The sequence below is a fragment of the Stegodyphus dumicola genome, chromosome 6, assembly GCF_044657685.1.
Source record: "Stegodyphus dumicola isolate Sdum_Otavi_A_Nest chromosome 6, ASM4465768v1".
NCBI lineage: Eukaryota > Metazoa > Arthropoda > Arachnida > Araneae > Eresidae > Stegodyphus > Stegodyphus dumicola.
The window spans coordinates 22,237,532-22,257,844 of NC_140773.1; the positions used below are offsets into that span (position 1 = coordinate 22,237,532).

General features: G+C 34.8%; 1 protein-coding gene across 2 annotated transcripts in view; it reads left to right on the forward strand.

Moving 5' to 3' along the window:
• The window catches only part of LOC118202030 (trans-1,2-dihydrobenzene-1,2-diol dehydrogenase-like), a 109,855-nt gene that overhangs the window by 74,959 nt on the left and 14,583 nt on the right, over positions 1 to 20,313 (forward strand). For both annotated transcript variants that reach the window (XM_085818166.1, XM_085818165.1), the window contains exon 6: positions 10,692 to 10,816. In XM_085818166.1, the coding sequence (XP_085674292.1) occupies positions 10,692 to 10,816 (125 nt within the window). The remainder of the gene's footprint in view (positions 1 to 10,691; positions 10,817 to 20,313) is intronic.

The following is a 20,313-nucleotide window of genomic DNA, read 5'->3' on the forward strand; positions in this document are numbered from 1 at the left end:
TTGGGGTTCTTTATTGATGATGGTATTATTAATATGAATATCGGTGAGGCTATTTTGGTTATTCTTGCGGTTGAAAATGATGACTGACGATTTTTCGGCGTTAATTTTGATCTTCCATTTTTCAAACCAATTAGTAATTTCATCAGTAGAATTTTGAAGTTTTTTAAGAGCCATTTTTGGATTAAGAGATTTGCAGAGTATAGCTGTGTCATCTGCGTAACACGCAGTGAGAGCTCCGTCAATATTAGGCAGATCATTAGTGAAGATATTGTAAAGGGTAGGAGAGAGAATCGCTCCTTGAGGCGTTCCTGCTCTAATTTTTCGGATACTGGAAAGTTGATTATTTATTTTAGTTTGGAAGGTCCTATTATTGAGAAAATCCGCGATGAGAATAATAATTTCAGCAGGGAAATTTTGTTGGATGAGTTTGATAAGGAGGGCGTCGTGCCATACCTTATCAAAAGCTTTTTCGACATCAATAAATAGAGCGGCGACTGTTTCTTTTTTGTTGATGCTTTCTCCGGTGTATTCAGTGATTCTGGTAATTTGGTGAGTTGTAGAAAATCCAGAGCGGAAACCGAACTGGTGGTCTTTTAGTATGCTATTATTTTGAATGAAGGTATGGATACGTTTAAGGATAATTTTTTCGAAAATTTTGGCCGCAGTTGGCAGAAGGCTGATCGGTCTGTAGTTTTTAGCTATAGAGCTATCTTTCCCTGGTTTTTTAATAACAGTGATGAGAGCGTGCTTCCATTTATCAGGAAAAATGCAGAGACGGAGACAACTGTTGATGATATTAGTGAGGAGAACTATTCCTTTGCGTGGAAGGTTTTTGATAGACTTGTTAGAAATTTCATCGTAACCAGCAGACTTTTTGGGATTTAATTTCAAGATAATATTGTAGATATCTTTAGGAGAAGCAGGTTTGTTGGTGGCGAGATGGTGAGATTCGAGGAAATTAGTCACTTGATCGGAGATAGAATAGGAAAAGTTGGAGATTTGTGGGTCACTGTTAGTGGTGAAGTGGTTTTCGTAGTCTTCTGCGAAAATTTCGGAGATGTCTTGGGAGTTGTGAACAAGGATGTTATTTTTCTTAATAGGACCAATTTTATTGTAGTTATTGCGAAGAGAATTAGCTAACTTCCACACAGAGTGATCTTTGTGCGATAAGCTGAGAATGAAGTTCTGCCAGTTTTCATTTCTGTAATTTTGCATGATAATACGGAGTTCTCGAAGGGCAGCATTTAATCTTGATTTGGTTGCAGGATTTTGGGTACGTTGGAATTCCTTACGCAGGCGATTCTTTTGATTAATTTTTTGGCGGATATGGTGGGGAAGCGTGAAGTTCTCATTTTTAATTGCAGTTTTCGAGTTGTCAAGTGCATGTTTGATGCTAGAGTTAAAGTTGTCTATAGCCACATTAATATCCTGTCTATTATGAAGAGGGGGTTTAGCAGATAAGTTGGAGTCAAGAATAGAAGTGAATTTGTTCCAGTTGATCCGGGCTTTTAGTGGAGGGAGTCCATGTCGCAGACCGTACATAGTGAAGTGGACAGGAAGATGATCTGAAGAAAGGTCGTTACTGACATATAAATATGGAACTTGTTTGATATTAATGGTGAGAAGAATGTCTAGGACATCTGGATAGCCGTAGGTAGTAGAGGGAATTCTGGTGGGTTCAGTTGGAGCATGAATGGTGATGTTATGGGGGAGAATGTAACTATTGAGTGTCATCCCATCAGTATTGTTGACTCTGGAGTTCCAGTTTGTATGCTTGCAGTTGAGGTCACCTGCAATTATGGTGGGGTAATTGAAATTACAGATAATATCAAGATCTTGGGTGTCCAGTGGAGTAGAGGGAGGTTTGTAGACCGAAATGAGCAGGTAATTGGTGTTGTTGCTATTTAATATGCATGCGCAGGCTTCAATACTTTTAAAAGGTGGTAGTGGGAATTCAGAGCAATTGAGGTATCTTTTCGTAAGAATGGCAGTGCCATCTCCTCTATTTGTGGTACGATCTTTTCTAAAGCAGTCGAAGTTTGCCATCTTAAATTTGTCCGTAACTTTAAGATGTGTTTCATTTAAGAAGGTGATATCTATTCCATGTTTATTGATGTAATCCCGGACTTCAATATCTTGTTTTTTGAGGCCGTTACAGTTGAAAAACATAAATTTTGCGTAGTAAATATGAAGGGCATTATTACTATTAATTCTTGCATTTGTATTAAACATTGTGGTATAGAGAGAAAATCGTAAGGGCTTCTAGGGCCATATTTAGTCGAGCAGGCATGTCTTGGGCTTGATTGAACTTAATGTAAATATCGTATAAATTCGTTATGAATGACTGGAATTCTTCTATGCTTTTAGCCTGGAAATTGTTGGTATCATAGGAAGATTTGGGTTTTGAGTTGTTCTTGCTACTGGCAGCTGAGGCGTAGGATTGGTTGATGCGAGGGATGGAGAATTTTTCTGATTGGCTGTTAGAACTGTGAGATTCTGGATGACTATTTTTGGGTGCGGAGCTGGGATTAATTGCAGGAAAATCTTTTGTAGTGGCAGTAAATTTCTTTTGAGGATTAGAATCATAAATTTCCGGTTTTTGAGGGCAATCATCACTGCATGCTGGATGCGGCCCTGAACAGAGCACACACGTTGGTATGAAATTTTTTTGAAGTCGGTGTGGGCAATTCATGGATTGATGATTTCCTGTACATCTGACGCAGCGCGGTGGGTTATGACAGGCCCCTCTAGTATGACCATATCTCTGGCAATTAAAACATTGGGACGGTCCTGGTTTTGACTTATATGGAACTAAACGAAATCTCATATCCATTATTGTGCGGACTTGATAGATTAATTTTCCTTCGGGAGATTTAGGAGCTTCTATATAATAGATTGGAAGATGTATAATTCCATCTCGGATGCGTTGAAGTTGTCGGCATTTTTTGATGGGGACATTTTGAGCGGTGAGCTCATCTTTTATTTCATCAGCGGTGAGATCCATTGTGAGTCCTTTTATTATAAGTCTGATGCTTTGGTCAGAGTAAATGGTAAATGTGTGAAAAGGAATTTCAGCTTTTTCTAATTTATACTGAACTTTTCTATAATCCTCGGGTGAGAAGGTTTTTATGTGTAGGTTTTCACCTTCGATTTTCCCTTCTATTTTTTCAATTTTGAGATTTTCTTTGATGTCTTTTCTTAATTCTTTCCAGCTGATATTGGGTTGAGTAATAATAAGTGGGGGGATTTTATTGGCGGTTTTAGATGGGTACTTAAATTTGGTGGTTTGGTCGCTAATTGAATTCGAAACATTTTGATTTTCAGGATTGTCCTGTTCCATAGTATTATTATCGTCCAAGTTCTGTTCGTTGTTTAGAGAGTTAAAGGCATTGGCGGTTTGAGTGGGGGGGGAGACTTTCGTTGGAGTTTGTACGTTTTCTTATTCTTTTCTTTAGCGGGGGTTCGGTCCAAGATTCTGCGGTTTTAGCTGGTTCGTTGTTATTAGCCGGTTTAGAAATGGTCATTTTTTCAATCGCTTTTTTGATACTGTCGGTGGTAGATGTAGTAAACATATTAGTGAACATATCGTCTCTTGTTTTGATTAGTTGGGAAAGGCAGTGGTGTTTTTCATCAGATGGATTTTCTTTTATTTGATCTTTTAAAATATTAATTTCCTTTTCTAGTCCTAAAACGTTTTCCATTAATTTGAGAGTCGCCGTGGTGCAGTGCATAGTTGTCATTTTGAGTCAGAGAGTCAGCGCAGCAGAACTCGAGAGTTCAGCTGGTCCGTTGCATAACGATAATCAAGCAAAAAAAAAAAAAAAAATACTTACAAGAAAAGCAAGAAGTTCTTAGCTGAGAAAAATTCCGCCCTGTCTCTAAGAGCTCAAGTGGGGGAATCATGTGAATGACTTGGCGTTTACCTTGGACTCGTATATCACGTAGGCCTCGTCTGATCGCCCTGTGACGTCATACGTTGAGACTTGACGCATGCGCTCTATGCCTCAGTTTCCGAATGCGCGAACCTTTTCACTGTACGGACCTTGATCTTCTGGCTTTTTAGGGCAACTCCTGGTGCTGTGGTTTTCCACCATACTCGCAGGAACGTTTCAGATTTTTGCAAAGATGTTGCGTATGTCCATAATCTTGACATCGGTAGCATTGTGTCGGTCGCTTCGTCGGGGCAAACTTCTCTATTTTGACGTTAAAGCTAAACATGGTGTTGAGATTAAATATAGCGTTTTCTGCTTTATTTCTGTGCAATTCCATGAAAAAGATGGGCAGACTTTCAGTAAATTCATGTCTGGTGCGAGTAAATTGCTTGACTTTAATTATCGGGAATTTCCTGCGTTTTAAGTCACCAAAAATTGCCTCTTCGGTTACGGTTTCCGGAATATTTTTCATGATTGCTTTCACATTCTTCTCGCTGGGCAATTGGTAAGTATGGAAAGGAATACTTTTCCCATTCAATGCATCAGTCATTTTCTTGAAATCTTGCATGCTTTTGACATGAACATATATGCTATTCATTTTCAGATTCGCTTCGTACTCCTCTGCAATTGCCAAATTCTGGGTGTGGATAATCAACATCTACCACCCTTTTAGTTCGGGCGCCACTGTAGAGATATTAGTTATTTTGGAAGCAGGAGTGATGACAAATGAGCAACACCTTCGTAGGGAATCGAACCACGGACCTCTGGAATACGCGCCCACCATGCGGACTGCTACACCACGAAGGCACGCTAAGAAGGCGGGAGAAATATCTTATAATGCTCAGTACGAAAATCAAAGTAAACCAACAGATGGAAATTTCTTTTAGCCAAATTTCATTCTAGTTTTGATTGTGAGCATCCCAAGAGAGAACGTTTATATCCTTTCTCTACCATCAGCCTTTCGGGAGGACTTTTACATGAAATGATTTTAAATGTCTAAAATCGTGAAGATACAATACATTCACAAACATGCATACTTTATTTGGATTCAAACCCGAATCCAGCAGCTTAGTAGTTAGCTTCCTGCAACCACCGTATTGTGCGAAGTGCTTAAAAAAAAAAAAAAAAAAAAAATCTGAAATGTTTCAGATTTTAAATTACGTCCAAAGGGGCGTTTTTTAACATTTTGTGTGTTACCTTTCTCTATACTATTAAAATCTGTGCGCGTCTGTTTGTTTGTTTGTAACCTCATCTTCTCCCGAACGGCTGGGTGTAGAGCTTAGCGGAGCATACCGTTGGATTCAGGACGTCCGTGGCTCGCCGTTTTGGCCATTCGCATCTTCGTGCGACTTTAATTAGCAAAGATGGTAATTAGCCCGAAAAATGCACAAAAAATTGGTATCTCCGGAACTTACCGGCCGATTTCTTTGAAATTTTGAATTTTAAACCCGCGAGATGATGAAACGACGGATGGAATTGATTCCACACTGATTTGCGAATTAGGAGCCTAATTAACAGGGTAATTAAAAACTCCCTAATACCCCTTTTTCTTTCCTTCCCATATATTTGTGGACAGGCTGGGATCAAAGAATCTCTAAGAAGAAGAATGAAAGCTTCCATAGACGCAATGTAAAGCTGTTTCGCCTCTGCGCCGCTGTACCGAAGAGCCACGTCTATGCAGTGAAACACCAGCGCAGGGTGAAATTTAAACAGCCGCAGTACAACAGGAGATAGTAAATTTTTTACTTTGAAATAACTCAAAATGTTTTATTTTCATACATTTCTGGAGTTTTATGAGCAAAAGGATGTTAGTTGGAATTTTGGGGCGAATTATAGAAATCCTGTCCAATTTTTACTTTCAATTTAAACAGCGAGCCGTACGAAGACAAAATTTAAATGAAATAAATTTCTTAATTCTTTTCTTCTGTAAACTTAAAAAGGGGGAAAACACATGTCGTACAAAACGTAATAAATTTTTATGGATCCTTAGTTAAAATTTTACAGTGAAATTTTAAAAGCAAAATTTGCAATAACTAACTGAAACAGAAAAAAATATTTTAAGACAATTAAAGGCACCCCTAAATAAGTTGAAAACATTGAAATACATTATAATTATCCGACAACAACTTTAAAAACAAATTACCATGAAAACGTTTAGACAATTATTTATAATGACCATTGTGAAAACCAAAGTTTTCACCCAATAGCCAAAACCATTTCACTTACAGCATTACATTTAAAAAGTCTTTAAAAGAATTTCACATAGCTAAAACCTCTGACTACAACAACAAAGAACGTTTTCGAACAACGTGGTAAAAGATTGCTAACATGGCCGACGGCATGCTGCATTCTTTGATGCTGCTTTGTTGCCTCCTGATGTTATTTTGCACATGCGCAGTGAGGTACGGAGGGTGGATAGCTTTGGAATTGTTTGTCCCTTTAGAGTAAGCTTCAGGGATATACATAATGTGTCTCTTCGGTCTGACGGAGCCACATTTGCCCCGGGGAACCTTTACTTCTTCTCCTTAGAGATTCTTTGGCTGGGATTCCAAGGCGACGGGTTTTGAGGGGTTGCAGCTGTATCCGTTTTCCAGTTGGAATCGTCAAGGCCATTAGCGGGGGGACGAAATTAACGTAGTGGAGAATTTTTATTCATTGTGCTAATTAATATTCTAATTTCCCAATCTCTCTAGAACAAAGAGCATCCTTCATTTGACTATCTATGAGTTGTAAATTTCTAAATTTGGAGCCGATCGCATTATTTGTTCCCAAGATATTAATTTTTCTTAATTAGAGAAATTGAGCCCAAAAGTTCCCAAAAAATCGGTAAATCTGGAACTTACGGGCCGATTTCCTTGAAATTTTGAATTTTAAACCCGCGAGGGGATAAAACGACTGATGGCCTTGATTCCACACTGATTTGTGAATTAGGAGCCTAATTAACGGGGTAATTAAAAACGCCCTAATACTCCTTTTTCTTTCCTTTCCAGATCTTTGTGGACAGGGTGGGAATGAAGGCGACGGGTTTTGAGGGGAAGAGTTGGTTTCCGTTGGGTCGTGGGAATCGTCAAGGCCATTCGCCAGGGATGAAATTAACGTAGTGGAGCATTTTTATTCATTATGCTAATTACTCTTCTAATTTGCCAATCTCTCTGGAATAAACACCAAACCTCTTTTCAAAATTTGGCAATTATAAGATTGTAAATTGCAAGCCGATCGGACTGTCGGTTGCTGAGATACGTGTTTTTTGTGCATATTTCTTAATTAGAGAAATTCAGCCGGAAAAATGTACAAAAACACGTAACTCTTCAAAGAATTAATCGATTTCGTTCAAATTTTGAATTTTGCACTTCTCGGATGCTCAAATAAAGTTTAGTGTTCGTTGTAAACTGTTTTGTTAATTAGGAGCCTAATTAGAAGATTCATTAAAAAAGCGCTACTACCTTATCTCCCCTTCCTAACTCTTGGTTGACGCCCTTCGATTCGAAAGCGAGGGGTGTCGGAGAAGGGGAGGTGGTTTCCGCACGACTTTTGGAATCGTCAAGGCCATTCGCCAGGGATAAAATTAAAGTAGTGGAGGATTTTTATTCATTATGGCTAATTAATCTTCTAATTTGCCAATCTGTCTGGAACAAAGACCAAACCTCTTTTCAAAATTTGGCAATTATAAGATTGTAAATTGCGAGCCGATCGGACTGTCGGTTGCTGAGATACGTGTTTTTTGTGCATATTTCTTAATTAGAGAAATTCAGCCGGAAAAATGTACAAAAACACGTAACTCTTCAAAGAATTAATCGATTTCGTTCAAATTTTGAATTTTGCACTTCTCGGATGCTCAAATAAAGTTTAGTGTTCGTTGTAAACTGTTTTGTTAATTAGGAGCCTAATTAGAAGATTCATTAAAAAAGCGCTACTACCTTATCTCCCCTTCCTAACTCTTGGTTGACGGCCTTCGATTCGAAAGCGAGGGGTGTCGGAGAAGGGGAGGTGGTTTCCGCACGACTTTTGGAATCGTCAAGGCCATTCGCCAGGGATGAAATTAAAGTAGTGGAGGATTTTTATTCATTATGGCTAATTAATCTTCTAATTTGCCAATCTGTCTGGAACAAAGACCAAACCTCTTTTCAAAATTTGGCAATTATAAGATTGTAAATTGCGAGCCGATCGGACTGTCGGTTGCCGAGATACGTATTTTTTGTGCATTTTTCGAACAATTCGTGATTTTTGGATCTGAATAAGAAAAGCAACTTTGAGTAATACAAATTAATATGTCTAATAGCTTAAATCAGCGTGCTCATTTCTGTTACTGAGCTACGTAATCAGTCACTGCTTTTGTTATTATATATAAGTGCATTAATATAATGTCTCTGTTCGCATAAAGCTAATATTAAATTAAATTTTAATTAAGAAATTTTAATTGCAAAAAATAATAATTAAACAATTTTTTAAATTCTGATTAAATTTTTTTTCGTTCAAGGTTTTAAATTGAATTTCTGTTGCTCGGATATGGTATATGGAAAGTTTTCTTATTATAAATAATTATGATTGATTAATTACATTAATATACATATTGATGCACCTTTGTGTGTGATTATGTTAAAGTTTATCAAAAGGAATTTTAATAACGAATTTACTGTTTGAATATAATACCCGAAAATTTTTGCGATTACACTTGGCAAAAAGCCTGAGCTGTAAAATCGCTGAACACTGGTAGTTCAGTCCAATTTTCGAATTTCAGCGAACGGGCTGGCTCCATAGGTGCTTTCGTAATCTTCCGTGTGTGTAACGTGTATGCAGTATATTGTGGATGCATACGTAAATAAAGCGGGCGCAGCCCGCGCAAACTGCTAAACACTGGTAGTTCGGTCCAGCTTTCGAATAAAGGCGATCGGGCTGGCTGCATGGGTGTTTTTGTGATTTATCATGTATGCAGTATTTTCTGGACGTATACGCGAATAATGGGAGTTTTCGTGATTTAACACATGTCTATCCTGTATGCAGAATCTTCTGGAAGCCTACGTGAATAAAGCGGGCGCAGCCCGAGCAAAAGCGCTGAACTTTGGTAGTTCGGTCTAACTTTCGAATACCCGCGAAAGGGCTGTCTGCATGGGTGTTTTGTGATTTTAGGCATGTGTATTGTGTATGCAGTATCTAATAGACGGATACGTAAATAAAGCGGGCGCAGCCCTCTCAAATCCGCTGAACACTGGTAGTTCGGTCCATGTTTCGAATCCGAGAGAGCGGGCTGGCTGCATGGGTGTTTTCGTGATTTTCCGCATGTGTATCGTGTATGCAGTGTCTTCTGGATGCATATGTGAATAAAGCGGGCGCAGCCAGCACAAAACCGATGAACACTGGTAGGTCGGTCCAACTTTCGATCCCGGCGAACGGGCTGGCTCCATGGGTGTTTTCTTGCTTTTACGCATGTGTATCGTTTATGCAGTATCTTCTCCATACATAGGTGAACAAAGCGGACGCAGACTGCTCAAAATTGCTGAACACTGGTAGTTCAGTTCAACTTTCGAATAACGGCGAAATTACAATGGAAACTCATGAACATTGAACAATGAAAAGCGGGCTTCAGCCCGCTCAGCTGGCGGGCTTGCCCGCTAGTCTTTATTAAATATCATGTTCCTCGCACTTAAACCATAAGATCCAGTGCAACAGCAATATCGCAAAATAGTTTTAAAACGAGCATATCTTTAGAATTTCCGATACAGAGACTCACGCGCTGGAGATAAAAATGTTTTTTCTGCACAACGTTGCCATTGCTCGCTTTGAAATCCTTGAGTTTGTTAATCAAAAATTCGTCAAAGTTTTAAAAAATAGGAAATCGATCATAAAACAAATTTCAAATTTCAAATTTGGTCTTCCACATGCTCATATTCGTTGGAGGATTACGTTATTCAAAATTCGATGACTCTATGTACCGTTGTTTTATCACAATACGAGAAATATACATACATTTATGCAGATTTTTCATTATTTAATTTCTTCAAATATAATGCAGGACTCTAACATTTTGTGGCAACAGTTTGAAAAGTGAACCGACATTTATGAGTCCGAGGCAAAATGCCAAAACGAAACTAATAGTCCTTCGGGATTCAAATCCCTTTGGACTAAAAAAAAAGAAAAGAAACGAAGCTGAAGATGACAAAACTGAAAGTGATGGGAAAAGACTGACATTTTTATAGCAGATGAAATTTTTCGTGGCTTTGAAACAGCAGTTACCCTGGCCAAAACACTATGAAAGTCTGACACACCCAACTAAATAGATCTCACCTGATTAAGTACGGCTTTACCAATGATAAATTATATATTTTGAAAAATATAAAACCTTGCGAATTTATTTTTGGCTCTTTTAATTAAAAAATATAATTTAATGTTGAAATAAAATACTTAATATAATACAAAAAAAAATTTAACTAATTAAAACAAAAAAATTTCTTCGAATAACCATTTTTATAAATTATGAAAATGGATTATACACACCTGTTCTGATCTCTCAAGTTAGATACTCGAGGTTTCACTGCAGCATTATCTTTTTATATTATTTTAAAACTAGTTAATTATCTAATTAGTAATTCAGTTTTATTTTAAAGGGACTTTACACTCAGTACTATCAAATTATTTAATCTTTCAAATGTTCTATGCATTTGTCCATCCCCCGGCGAATGCATGATCGGTAAGTGCTCGTTCATCGGGGGGAGGGGGAATTGTTATGTATATTCTATCTTATATATCTCTTTATGCCCATAGGAGTGGATATTGCTGTAGCCGCTAGTTTATTGTACAGTAATAATCGGACAGCCAGTGTGGCCTCTACTATAACAGCTGAGATGGCAAATGACATGACCATAACAGGAACAAAAGGATGTGTAAAAGTAATGAATTTCATTTCATCTGTTTTTATTTTTCCAGCACTTTTTCAAACTTGGAAGTTTTATTCATATGATCTTCGGTAACTGTTTTAAGGGTTTTATTTAGAATGAAATATTTGAATTTTCATAAATATCTTAAGAATTTTGTTTGTTAATAATTTATTAGTAACTTTTATTCAGCAATAATTTTACTTCCTTCTATCACTTAAAAAAATAGGAGTAAGCAGTTGTATAAATAACTAATAAAAATACGGTTAGTTTAAAGGATATTTGAATTTAACTATGCCACGAAAGCTACCTACTTGAGAGGATGGATGCCGTCAGGAAAGATTTTCTGAAGGAAACTGTTTCGTATTCCCGTTACATATAGTGAAAACCAGCCATGCAGCCAGCTCGCTCCCCTGGATTCAAACCGAAACCAGGTCGAACGACCAGCATTTAACGGCCATAATCACTCGGCCATGCTGGTGGGGCACTAAAAAATGTGATAGAAATAAACTTGAGTGATACGTATAAAAGGGTGTACTCCAACTGCGCGAATAAAAATCCCCCCGGTCCTGCTATAGTCCAACTGCGTGAATCAAAATTTCTTCCCTCTGTTGCCTACAGGGTTACAATTTAACTTTTCGAAGCCAATTGTAGCCAACAGGAAAATAAAAAATAAAGAAATATAATTACATATTACAAGAACAAGTAAAAAAAATATCTAACTAATTACTTGAATAACAGTAATAAATGCGATCGCATTTATTACTGTTATTCAAGTAATTAGCTCTCGCATTAGTTCTCGAGAGCTAACAAAGAAAATAAAAGGTATTGGTAAACATACATATTAGCATTACAAACATCTTTCATTTATTATAATAATATCATAAATTAAATAATTATAAAGCATACCAATTATATTTTTTATAAATTACATCAATAATAGTCAAGATGTCTGATCTAGACTGGAAAATTTATTAGAGTTCACTGGCGTTCAAAAGATTATTCCATATCAAAGTGTGTTAAAGTGTGCTAAAAATATTTTTTGTTAATTAAAGTAACCATGTAAATGTTTGCAGAAATTAATAGTTAAATTTAATAAAATCTTAGCATGAAATCTATTATAACAACATTACTATGCGTTTGAAACACTGACGTATAAATTGTAAATACATTTAAATTATTATACTAATAAGTTTTTTCTAAAATTTATTTAGAAGAAACGAATTAGATAAACAGTACAGCAAATTAATATAATCAATCAGGCCTCTCAATAAATAAAAGTTTATTTTTTTAACCAAAAATTAAAAACTGGGATGCAAAAGTTTGTGTAATATACTTGGAAATATCTGAACATATAATTAATTAGAAATGTATAATTAAATTAATAACAATCTAATTAACATTAAGCTTAATTTCAACATTAAGCTTAATTCAACATTAAGCTTAACATTAAGCTTAATTTAATTAAGCTAATTAATATTAAGCTTAATTTCATTCAATCTAAAACAAGCAATCGATCAGGAGCTCCGCATAACTGAAGTTTTATTGCTATTTTAAGTAGATTTGCGTATAAAATAAGTATTTGCACTTGTGAAACAAATGAATAATGTACTGATAGTCAACATGTATTAAAATACGGTGGTTAAAAATATAACTGCTTGTCAGAAGGTATGCAAAGTTGCCATGGCTAGAGAAATTGAATGATTATAGAAAACTCATAAAGTTAAGCGCTACAGTGTGAAAAGAAAATTCTGGAATAAACATGAAAGAAAAATAGATGGAGAAATAGTCCTTAATTTATTGATATCCATATAAACTCTATGCTTTTGGAAAAAGTTACATATAATTTGCACCGAGGAATCAATCACCGAAAACGAGTTAATTTCTTTCCTTATTTTTTCTTATTAGAGGGATTTGTAAAAAGGTATGCCAAGGTGAAAATTTTGCAATATTTTTAAAGAATAAATTAAAAAAGTATTTTTACTTCATGAACTGAAATTTTTACGATAAATTTTTACACAGTAAATAAGTAAAAAAAAAAAAAAAAAAAAAAGAGCTGGGAGATATCTGGGATTAGAAACTCGAGTCGAACTACTAATGTTTAGTGACTTTTCCGCTTGATCATAAGACCTTTTGAAATTAGGCTGAACAATGTATTAAAGAAAATAGAAGATACAGCACAGATAAGAACAAAAGTGGGCTGAATTAGAGATTTACATATTTGGTGAATGAGTTAAACTTATCTGTATGCCATTATGAAATATTAGGAATGTAGCATAAAAGCATCAGTGACGAAGGCAAAGGCAATCTAAACCATTGTAATCTAAAAGTTTAACATTATCAGTATCTGCTATTAATTTCAATACTGCTGAAAAAAATATAAATGAATTATATTATAAATCACATGAACTCATTGCATTATAAATTACAACAGTTAGAAATATTATTAGCGTGATTTAGCGACCATTTTTGTTAACGAATAATTTCAAATAATTAATTTTACAAAAAAGTCAGCCTGAAACTAGGTTAGAAAATAAGCTGCATGCTGAAGTTTCAGCTTTACCAAGGTGTTAAAAACATCGTAAGTAGAGTTATGATGCAAGAATTTGTAAAAATTATCATTTAAACATAAATTGGTATAAATACGATACAAAATATATAAATTCTACATACATTAAAACTTGAATACAGTGCAACAATATGTTAAAAAGGAATGGATTAAAAAGGAACTGAAAATCCCAAGATATTAATATAAGGGAGTTCGAATTTTTTCTGTTAATTATGAAAATTTTGCAGATGCTCATAATTATCAATTTATTAATTAAATGTGTATTAGAAATTAAATATATGCCAAAGTACATCAGGCAGAGTAATTGGAGAACAGAATATTTAAACGTTTCTAGTATTAAAATATGGAATTTGTAAGAAAGTTAAATAAACTTAAAATAACTTCAATGACTAAAAATGGAAAGCTTAATACGTCATGTATTGCAATAATATTAGTGTGAATTTAGAACCACTTAAGAAATCTAATCTTTAGATTTAATAAAGAGAATTTTTTAAAATTAAATTAGAACTGTTTACCTAAAATGGTAAATTTGAAAGTTAAAACCTTTCTGCTGTCTAAGAAGATTTTTTAATATTTATTTAGACAAGGAAAAAAACTTATTTAAGTTGCGGTACAAATTCGATATTTGATAGATTGATTATGTATCCGTTTTATGTATGTCATTAATCTATCAATTTTATTATTCAAAACTGATATATATATATATATATATATATATATATCAGCAGCTAAAATCTACAACTTGGAAAGTTTATAATTCTTACAGAGAATAAAAAAGATCTGGCTCATTATTCTTTTAAGCATCATAAAACTTTAAATAAGTGTAAAAGAAATTCATTTTTACTTCAGCACACGCCAGATTTTAAATTAGTATTTGTTTTGTTTGCACAATTTTTGCAATATTGATAAACGAAAATAGAGGCTTGCAGTCTCAATAAAATGTCCCATTAATGGCGATAAATAATTTTTTGTAGCACCCATCTTCTTGAGAATTTAAGTTCTTAGAAAGAGGGGACAGGAAAACGTCGCGCAGGTTCATAGATTTAATAAGAGGGGGAGAAGGATCTTGGATCAAATTTCGCGCAGTTCGCACCCTACCGTATAAGAAACATTAGTGATAGAAACGGCGTTTTTTTTTTTTTTTTTTTTTTTTCCCTGTGGCAAAAAATATTTGCAAAAATTCTGCGAGTAAAGTGTATGAAATCTGCAACATAAATTTGATCCCTTAAATCAGTATTTAGCAATGTTTTGCGTTTGTTTTAGCAATAATCACAGTTATATGGTAGGAGTCTCAAAGCATGATCCCATTTACAATCAACAAATTAAATCTTTGAATTAGTATTTCTGGTTAAAATTATTCCCTACTACTAATTCAAGTTACATAACATTGTAAAATGAGCATTTAATTTTTGACTGACAAACTGTCAAAGTATTAAAATATGGAATTTGTAAGACGTTTCGTCAAGTAACTGGTAATTTATTATTAACACCCGAAAAAAAATGAAATTTTATCTTCATATTCAGAGTTCAGTTTTATACTTTATTTTTATTTACGTTTCAAAAAAAATGCAAACTTCTTTAATTAAATACATACATGAATATCTCATTTAGAAAACGTGTAGGATGTATATGTTATCCACTGGGATGACCAGGGGTGGCCAACTTGCGGCTCGCGAGCCACATGCAGCTCTTTGAAGGATTATTTGTGGCTCTCGATAAATGTATCCGAGTTTCCTTTTCATTTTTGTGTTATTATATTTTAAAAACTTATCGTTCCGTATGTGTTTCAGAATGTCTTTTACATTACTGACAACACATATGAAAGACTAAGTGCAACGTTGTATTAAATTTATTTCCATCCAAGTTAATTCTTTCGCATCGAGAGAGGGTAAAATCTCTTTTCCCCAAACACCGAAAACGCCTGTGTCTACAAATTTCTCCCGGAATGCTTTTCCTCCCCCCTATGACAAACATGGAGGTAGGAAGTAAGATGACAAATTGAATACTACAGGGATAACAATAACCTGCTTAGTAAAGCGAGAACTTCTTTCTCTTGGATGCTTTCACCCTGTGTGAAGTTCCCCTTTGGGACGGGATTGCAGCTTCGGGCTAAAATCTAAACATTGACAGTAAACAATTGAAAGAGAAGGTGCATTAAAATAACAGAACTACTTTTAGTGGCTTCAAAAGAATGATTGACATATCATTTAACAACACCTAAAAGCAATGAGCAGTGCAGTAACGTGATAGGGGAAAGTACTAGGGGGTCGTCTAGCCGATTTCTAATGCTATAATTTGCTTGGTAGTATGTAACACGTGTCGTTATTGTTTTAATAACACAAAACTTGTATTTTCTAAATTTCTTTATTTATTTCCAGTTCTTTTAAAAATATGACGACAAAGAACGAAAATAAAAAAAGAAAATACGAGCAAGAAAATAGAAGTTTTAATAATGAGTGGGAGGAGAATTAATTTCTTTTTTATTGACAATAACGGAAAAGCATTATGTGTTATTTATACGGTCAATCTACGGTCAAAAATTATAAAGCTACGAATTTACGTCGACCTTATGAAACCAATCATTCTCACTTTTCTAATCAGTAACCACCAAATTCAAAATTATGATCAGATAAACTTGCTTCTTTAAAATCAAATTTAAATACACAACAGTCAATTATGATGACCTTCAGCAATCAAGCTAATAATGTGGCTGAAGCCAGTTTCGTTATTGCCTGGATTATTGCTCGTGCAAAACGCCCGTATGGAGAGAGAGAGTTTATTAACAAAAATCTTGGAAGATGTGTTAGGACTTGTTTTCCTCTTGATTTGCTTTGGAAACATGGTATGTCCTGAATAAGAACAGGGAGCTTACTCAAGCTATGTTCAAGATTTGTGTATAACAGACGACACAAGCAGGAAGGTATACGAAACCCTTTATTTTCAATACTTTACAGGCACTTCCGAACTTTGGAATACAGAGACCAACCACTTGTGGTCTGAACGTAAGAATATAAAACTACTAACTAAAACTCTAACTAAAAGCTAACTTTGAATTAGTATACAAATGCCTAGCACTAAGACTGGCCTTTATTTAAAAAGGGTACGTATGTAGTACGCCGAGCTGCTGAAACTACAATACGTTTGCAAATATCAAGAGGGCTAAACCTCTGGCCTTAAAGGCAACCAGCAACCGAGTGAAAACTCGTAAAACTGCAGTGGCAAGCGACTTGTTTCCTAAAACTCCTTATTTCTCTCTCTTGGCAAAAAGCCACAACTTAAGTACTTGGGCGTTAGCAAGACAATTTGCATAAACAAGTTAAAGCATTTAATTCTGGCCGGAAGTAGAAAATAAGAAGTGATAGTGCAGTTTTAAAATAAAATAAACGTTAGTAAAACTTAGGATCCTTACAGATGTACTTAAAGTTTTCGATCCAAATAATGCAGCATTGCACAAAGTTGTTTCGCAAATTCCCATCTCGAGACACACTACAGAACGACGAATAACTGCAGTTAATACACCTCTTGAATATAATTTAAAAAATGATTTGAAGAACTGTATTGCATTTTGCTTAGCCCTTGACGAATCGACAAATATCACAGATCTTCCGCAATTGGGAGTTTTCATACGTTTTGTTTCATCTTTTTGTTTTATTATTTAAAGAAGAATTATTAGATTTAGTAGTACTTCAAGAGTCAACCCACGGTGTCGATATTAAAAATGCATTAGATTCCATAAAGAAAACTTTTGATGTGCCTCTTAATAAACTTGTCAGCATTGCAACTGATGGAGCTCCGGCAGTGCTGGGTAAAAAAAATAGGTCTTATTGGGCTTTTAAGAGATGATTCTCAAATTCCACAATTCATACCGATTCGCTGTTTAATTCACCGAGAACGTCTCGTTACAAAATATTTAAAATATCCTGATGTTATGAAAACAGTTTTACACATTATAAATTGCATTCGCACCAATGCGAAAAATCATAGACATTTCAAAAATTTCCTGAAGAATTAAAGGACGAAGAACTTCCAAATGACATTAATTTCTTTTGCATTGTTAGATGGTTATCTAGCTACAACTTATTAAATCGATTTGTAGATTTGTTTAATCCGATAACGGCATTTCTAAAAGAAAAGGAAATAACCTATTCAGAATTAGACGATGACGAGTGGTTGCAAGACTTAATGTTTTTGACTGATGTCATGGAACATTTGCAAACACTGAATTTACAATTGCAGGGGAAAGATAAAATAATATCTGACCTCTCACAGTGTATATTCAGTTTTCAAACTAAATTATAACTTTTTCAAAAGGACATTTAAAATAAAACATTTTGTCATTTACTTGGAATTAAAAAAATGTGTTCCAATATTAAACAAGAAAATCTCAACGAGTATGTAAAAAAACTAGAAGGAATATTGACGGAATTCCAAAATAGATTCCAAGAATTGAAATAATTTAAATCGTCTCTTGATTTTTTTCCGAATCCATTTGAAAGTAACATAATTCAAGGTGAGTTTTCCATTTCCAATATAATTATGATCCAAAAAGCATCTGGAGAATCAGAATTAATAGAGATGCAAGAAGATAAACCTCTATAATTAAAATATAAGTCGTTGCCGATTACTGAATTTTGGAAATTTGTACCAGAATCGAAGTATCCTGAATTAAAAAAAGCTGCTTGTCGAATTATTTCAATATTCGGAATAACGTACTTATGTGAATCATTTTATTCCACTTAAAAATTCGTAAAATCCAAACACCGATCAGTATTAAATAACCAGAATTACTGAGAAGTGCTGTCACCAATTATTCACCAAATTAAAAAAAAATTATCAAGAGAAGTAAAATAAATGCGTTTAATTTTTAATATATAAATTCAATATAGATATTTTGTACTTTTATTTATATGTTTTCAATAAATATAATTTCTGTAAAAAATGCTTTTAATACCTTTTAAATATGTATTTAATTGCGGCTCGTGAAAAATTTCAAATTTTGAAAAATGGCTCGGACTATCAAGGAGCTTGGCCACCCCTGGTATAGACACTTGGTCATAAAATTTGTAATGACTAAAATATATAGTTCCACGAAATATGAAACATTAATCTCAAATGTTTTCTCTAAAATACTTTAAAATATTTAAATAAATTTAGGTACCGATTTATACAATTACGGTGGGCATTCATTATAATCAATGGTGGATTTAAGAAGTAGGCATCCATCTAACTTGAACTTTTGAAGGCACATTTGTCTTAATATGCATAGTACTCTGGTTTATTTATTTATTTTTTCCCAAATTAATTAGCGATTTTCTGCAAGTTGGAAACCAGGGGCTGCTGGCGATTACGGCATGTACGACGGTCATTATAAATAAATTTATATTTTTGGTTATTACGAACGGTCATAATAATAAAAAACTGAATAACCGTCTGTTTAGTGACTGGTGCAAAAAGTTCTAAGCATTTCCTCATTTATGCAGTTTTGTTTTTAAACATTCCTTATAGCTACCGATAAAGATCATTTATTCCAGTCAGAAGCAAATCTACAAGATTGCGCATTTCGCGAATGCGAAGTACCCCTAAATCACCCATTAATTAAAAAAATAGTAAATATGATTTGTGTTTTAAAATAAAGGGACACCTAAAAGTTAAAGTCATATGAGTCTTTTTCTTCCTTGCGAGTAGAAGTGGTGTTAGCACCGGTGGGCTTGGATTGAAAGTCCAAGCTCCATCGGAACTGACTGATTATTACGAATATTGCATAGCTCGAGTAACTGTTGATGATAAGAAGTTACTTGAGAATTAAGCGGAATGTAAGAACATCGTCGCGCGCATAAAACTTAACTCTTTGAAGGGCGGTGGTTACCTACAGTAACCACCTTTTCTATTGAACGTCTTACTCACTGGTGTGAGTGGTTTTCAAGACTGACCCTTTCTGAAGATCCCTTGTCGCTCACTAGATGGCAATCAAGAAACATAAGCCAGTAGTTGAGGCAACAATTCGTCTTCAAGAAAATAAGCATCAGCCATCGAAGACAACATCACGACGATGTGCACTCTGCAGCACCAAGAAAAAGCCTGTAAAAATAGTGAGGGAATGCTGCACATGCAAAGTTGCACTCGGCTTGAAAATGAGAAACTGTTTCCATGAGTACCATAGGGACTGATTTGTAAAGATGTGTTCTGTGGGCGGTTGTTACGGACACTAACCATCAGAAGTAGTCATTTCTTTCACTCGTCTTGGACAAAATTTGTGTAATTGTCGCAAATAATTTTATTGTAAGACCTGATCTAGTAAATAAAATAAAAGTTTTGCTGAAAAAGTTAATTACCTTTTCCTGCCCCTCAAAGAGTTAAGAGGGGTTGGTAAGCTAATGATACCAGGTTACTGCTGTAAGTTCTTTAAGTACAAATCAAATCACATAGTTACAAAAGCAAGTGAAATAGTTTTAGAGATACAGAAGCCATTAAAAATTTTACAAAATTTGTATGGTGCAGAAGACAAAATACGGAATCGAAATAAATTATTTACATATTATTCCTTGATGGCTTTTGGCCGCTTCCCGTAGTTACGAGAACTGTAATTATAATTATAGATAGGAATGATGTTATTCTTTGATTTTTTAGACTTAAATGGAAACTATACCGGGTGATGGAAGTAGTCACGAAATTGTGATAGATCCAATTCTTCGTGAATTACATTGTTCTTGCTAAACCACGAGCAGCAGGCGATTTGTCTGAGGATGCAATTCTGCACAATATGAAGTTGCTTCAGATTGATTTTGCAAGAGGATGCCCAAACAGGGAAGGCATAACTCAGCATGGGACGCAATATGGCTTTATAAACGTGTTACTTGTTGTTTAGAGATAAAACGCCGTTCCGGAAATTAAGGGAAAAGTTTAACTTTGTGGACCTGGAACATGTCTCTCTGTAGAATGGTGT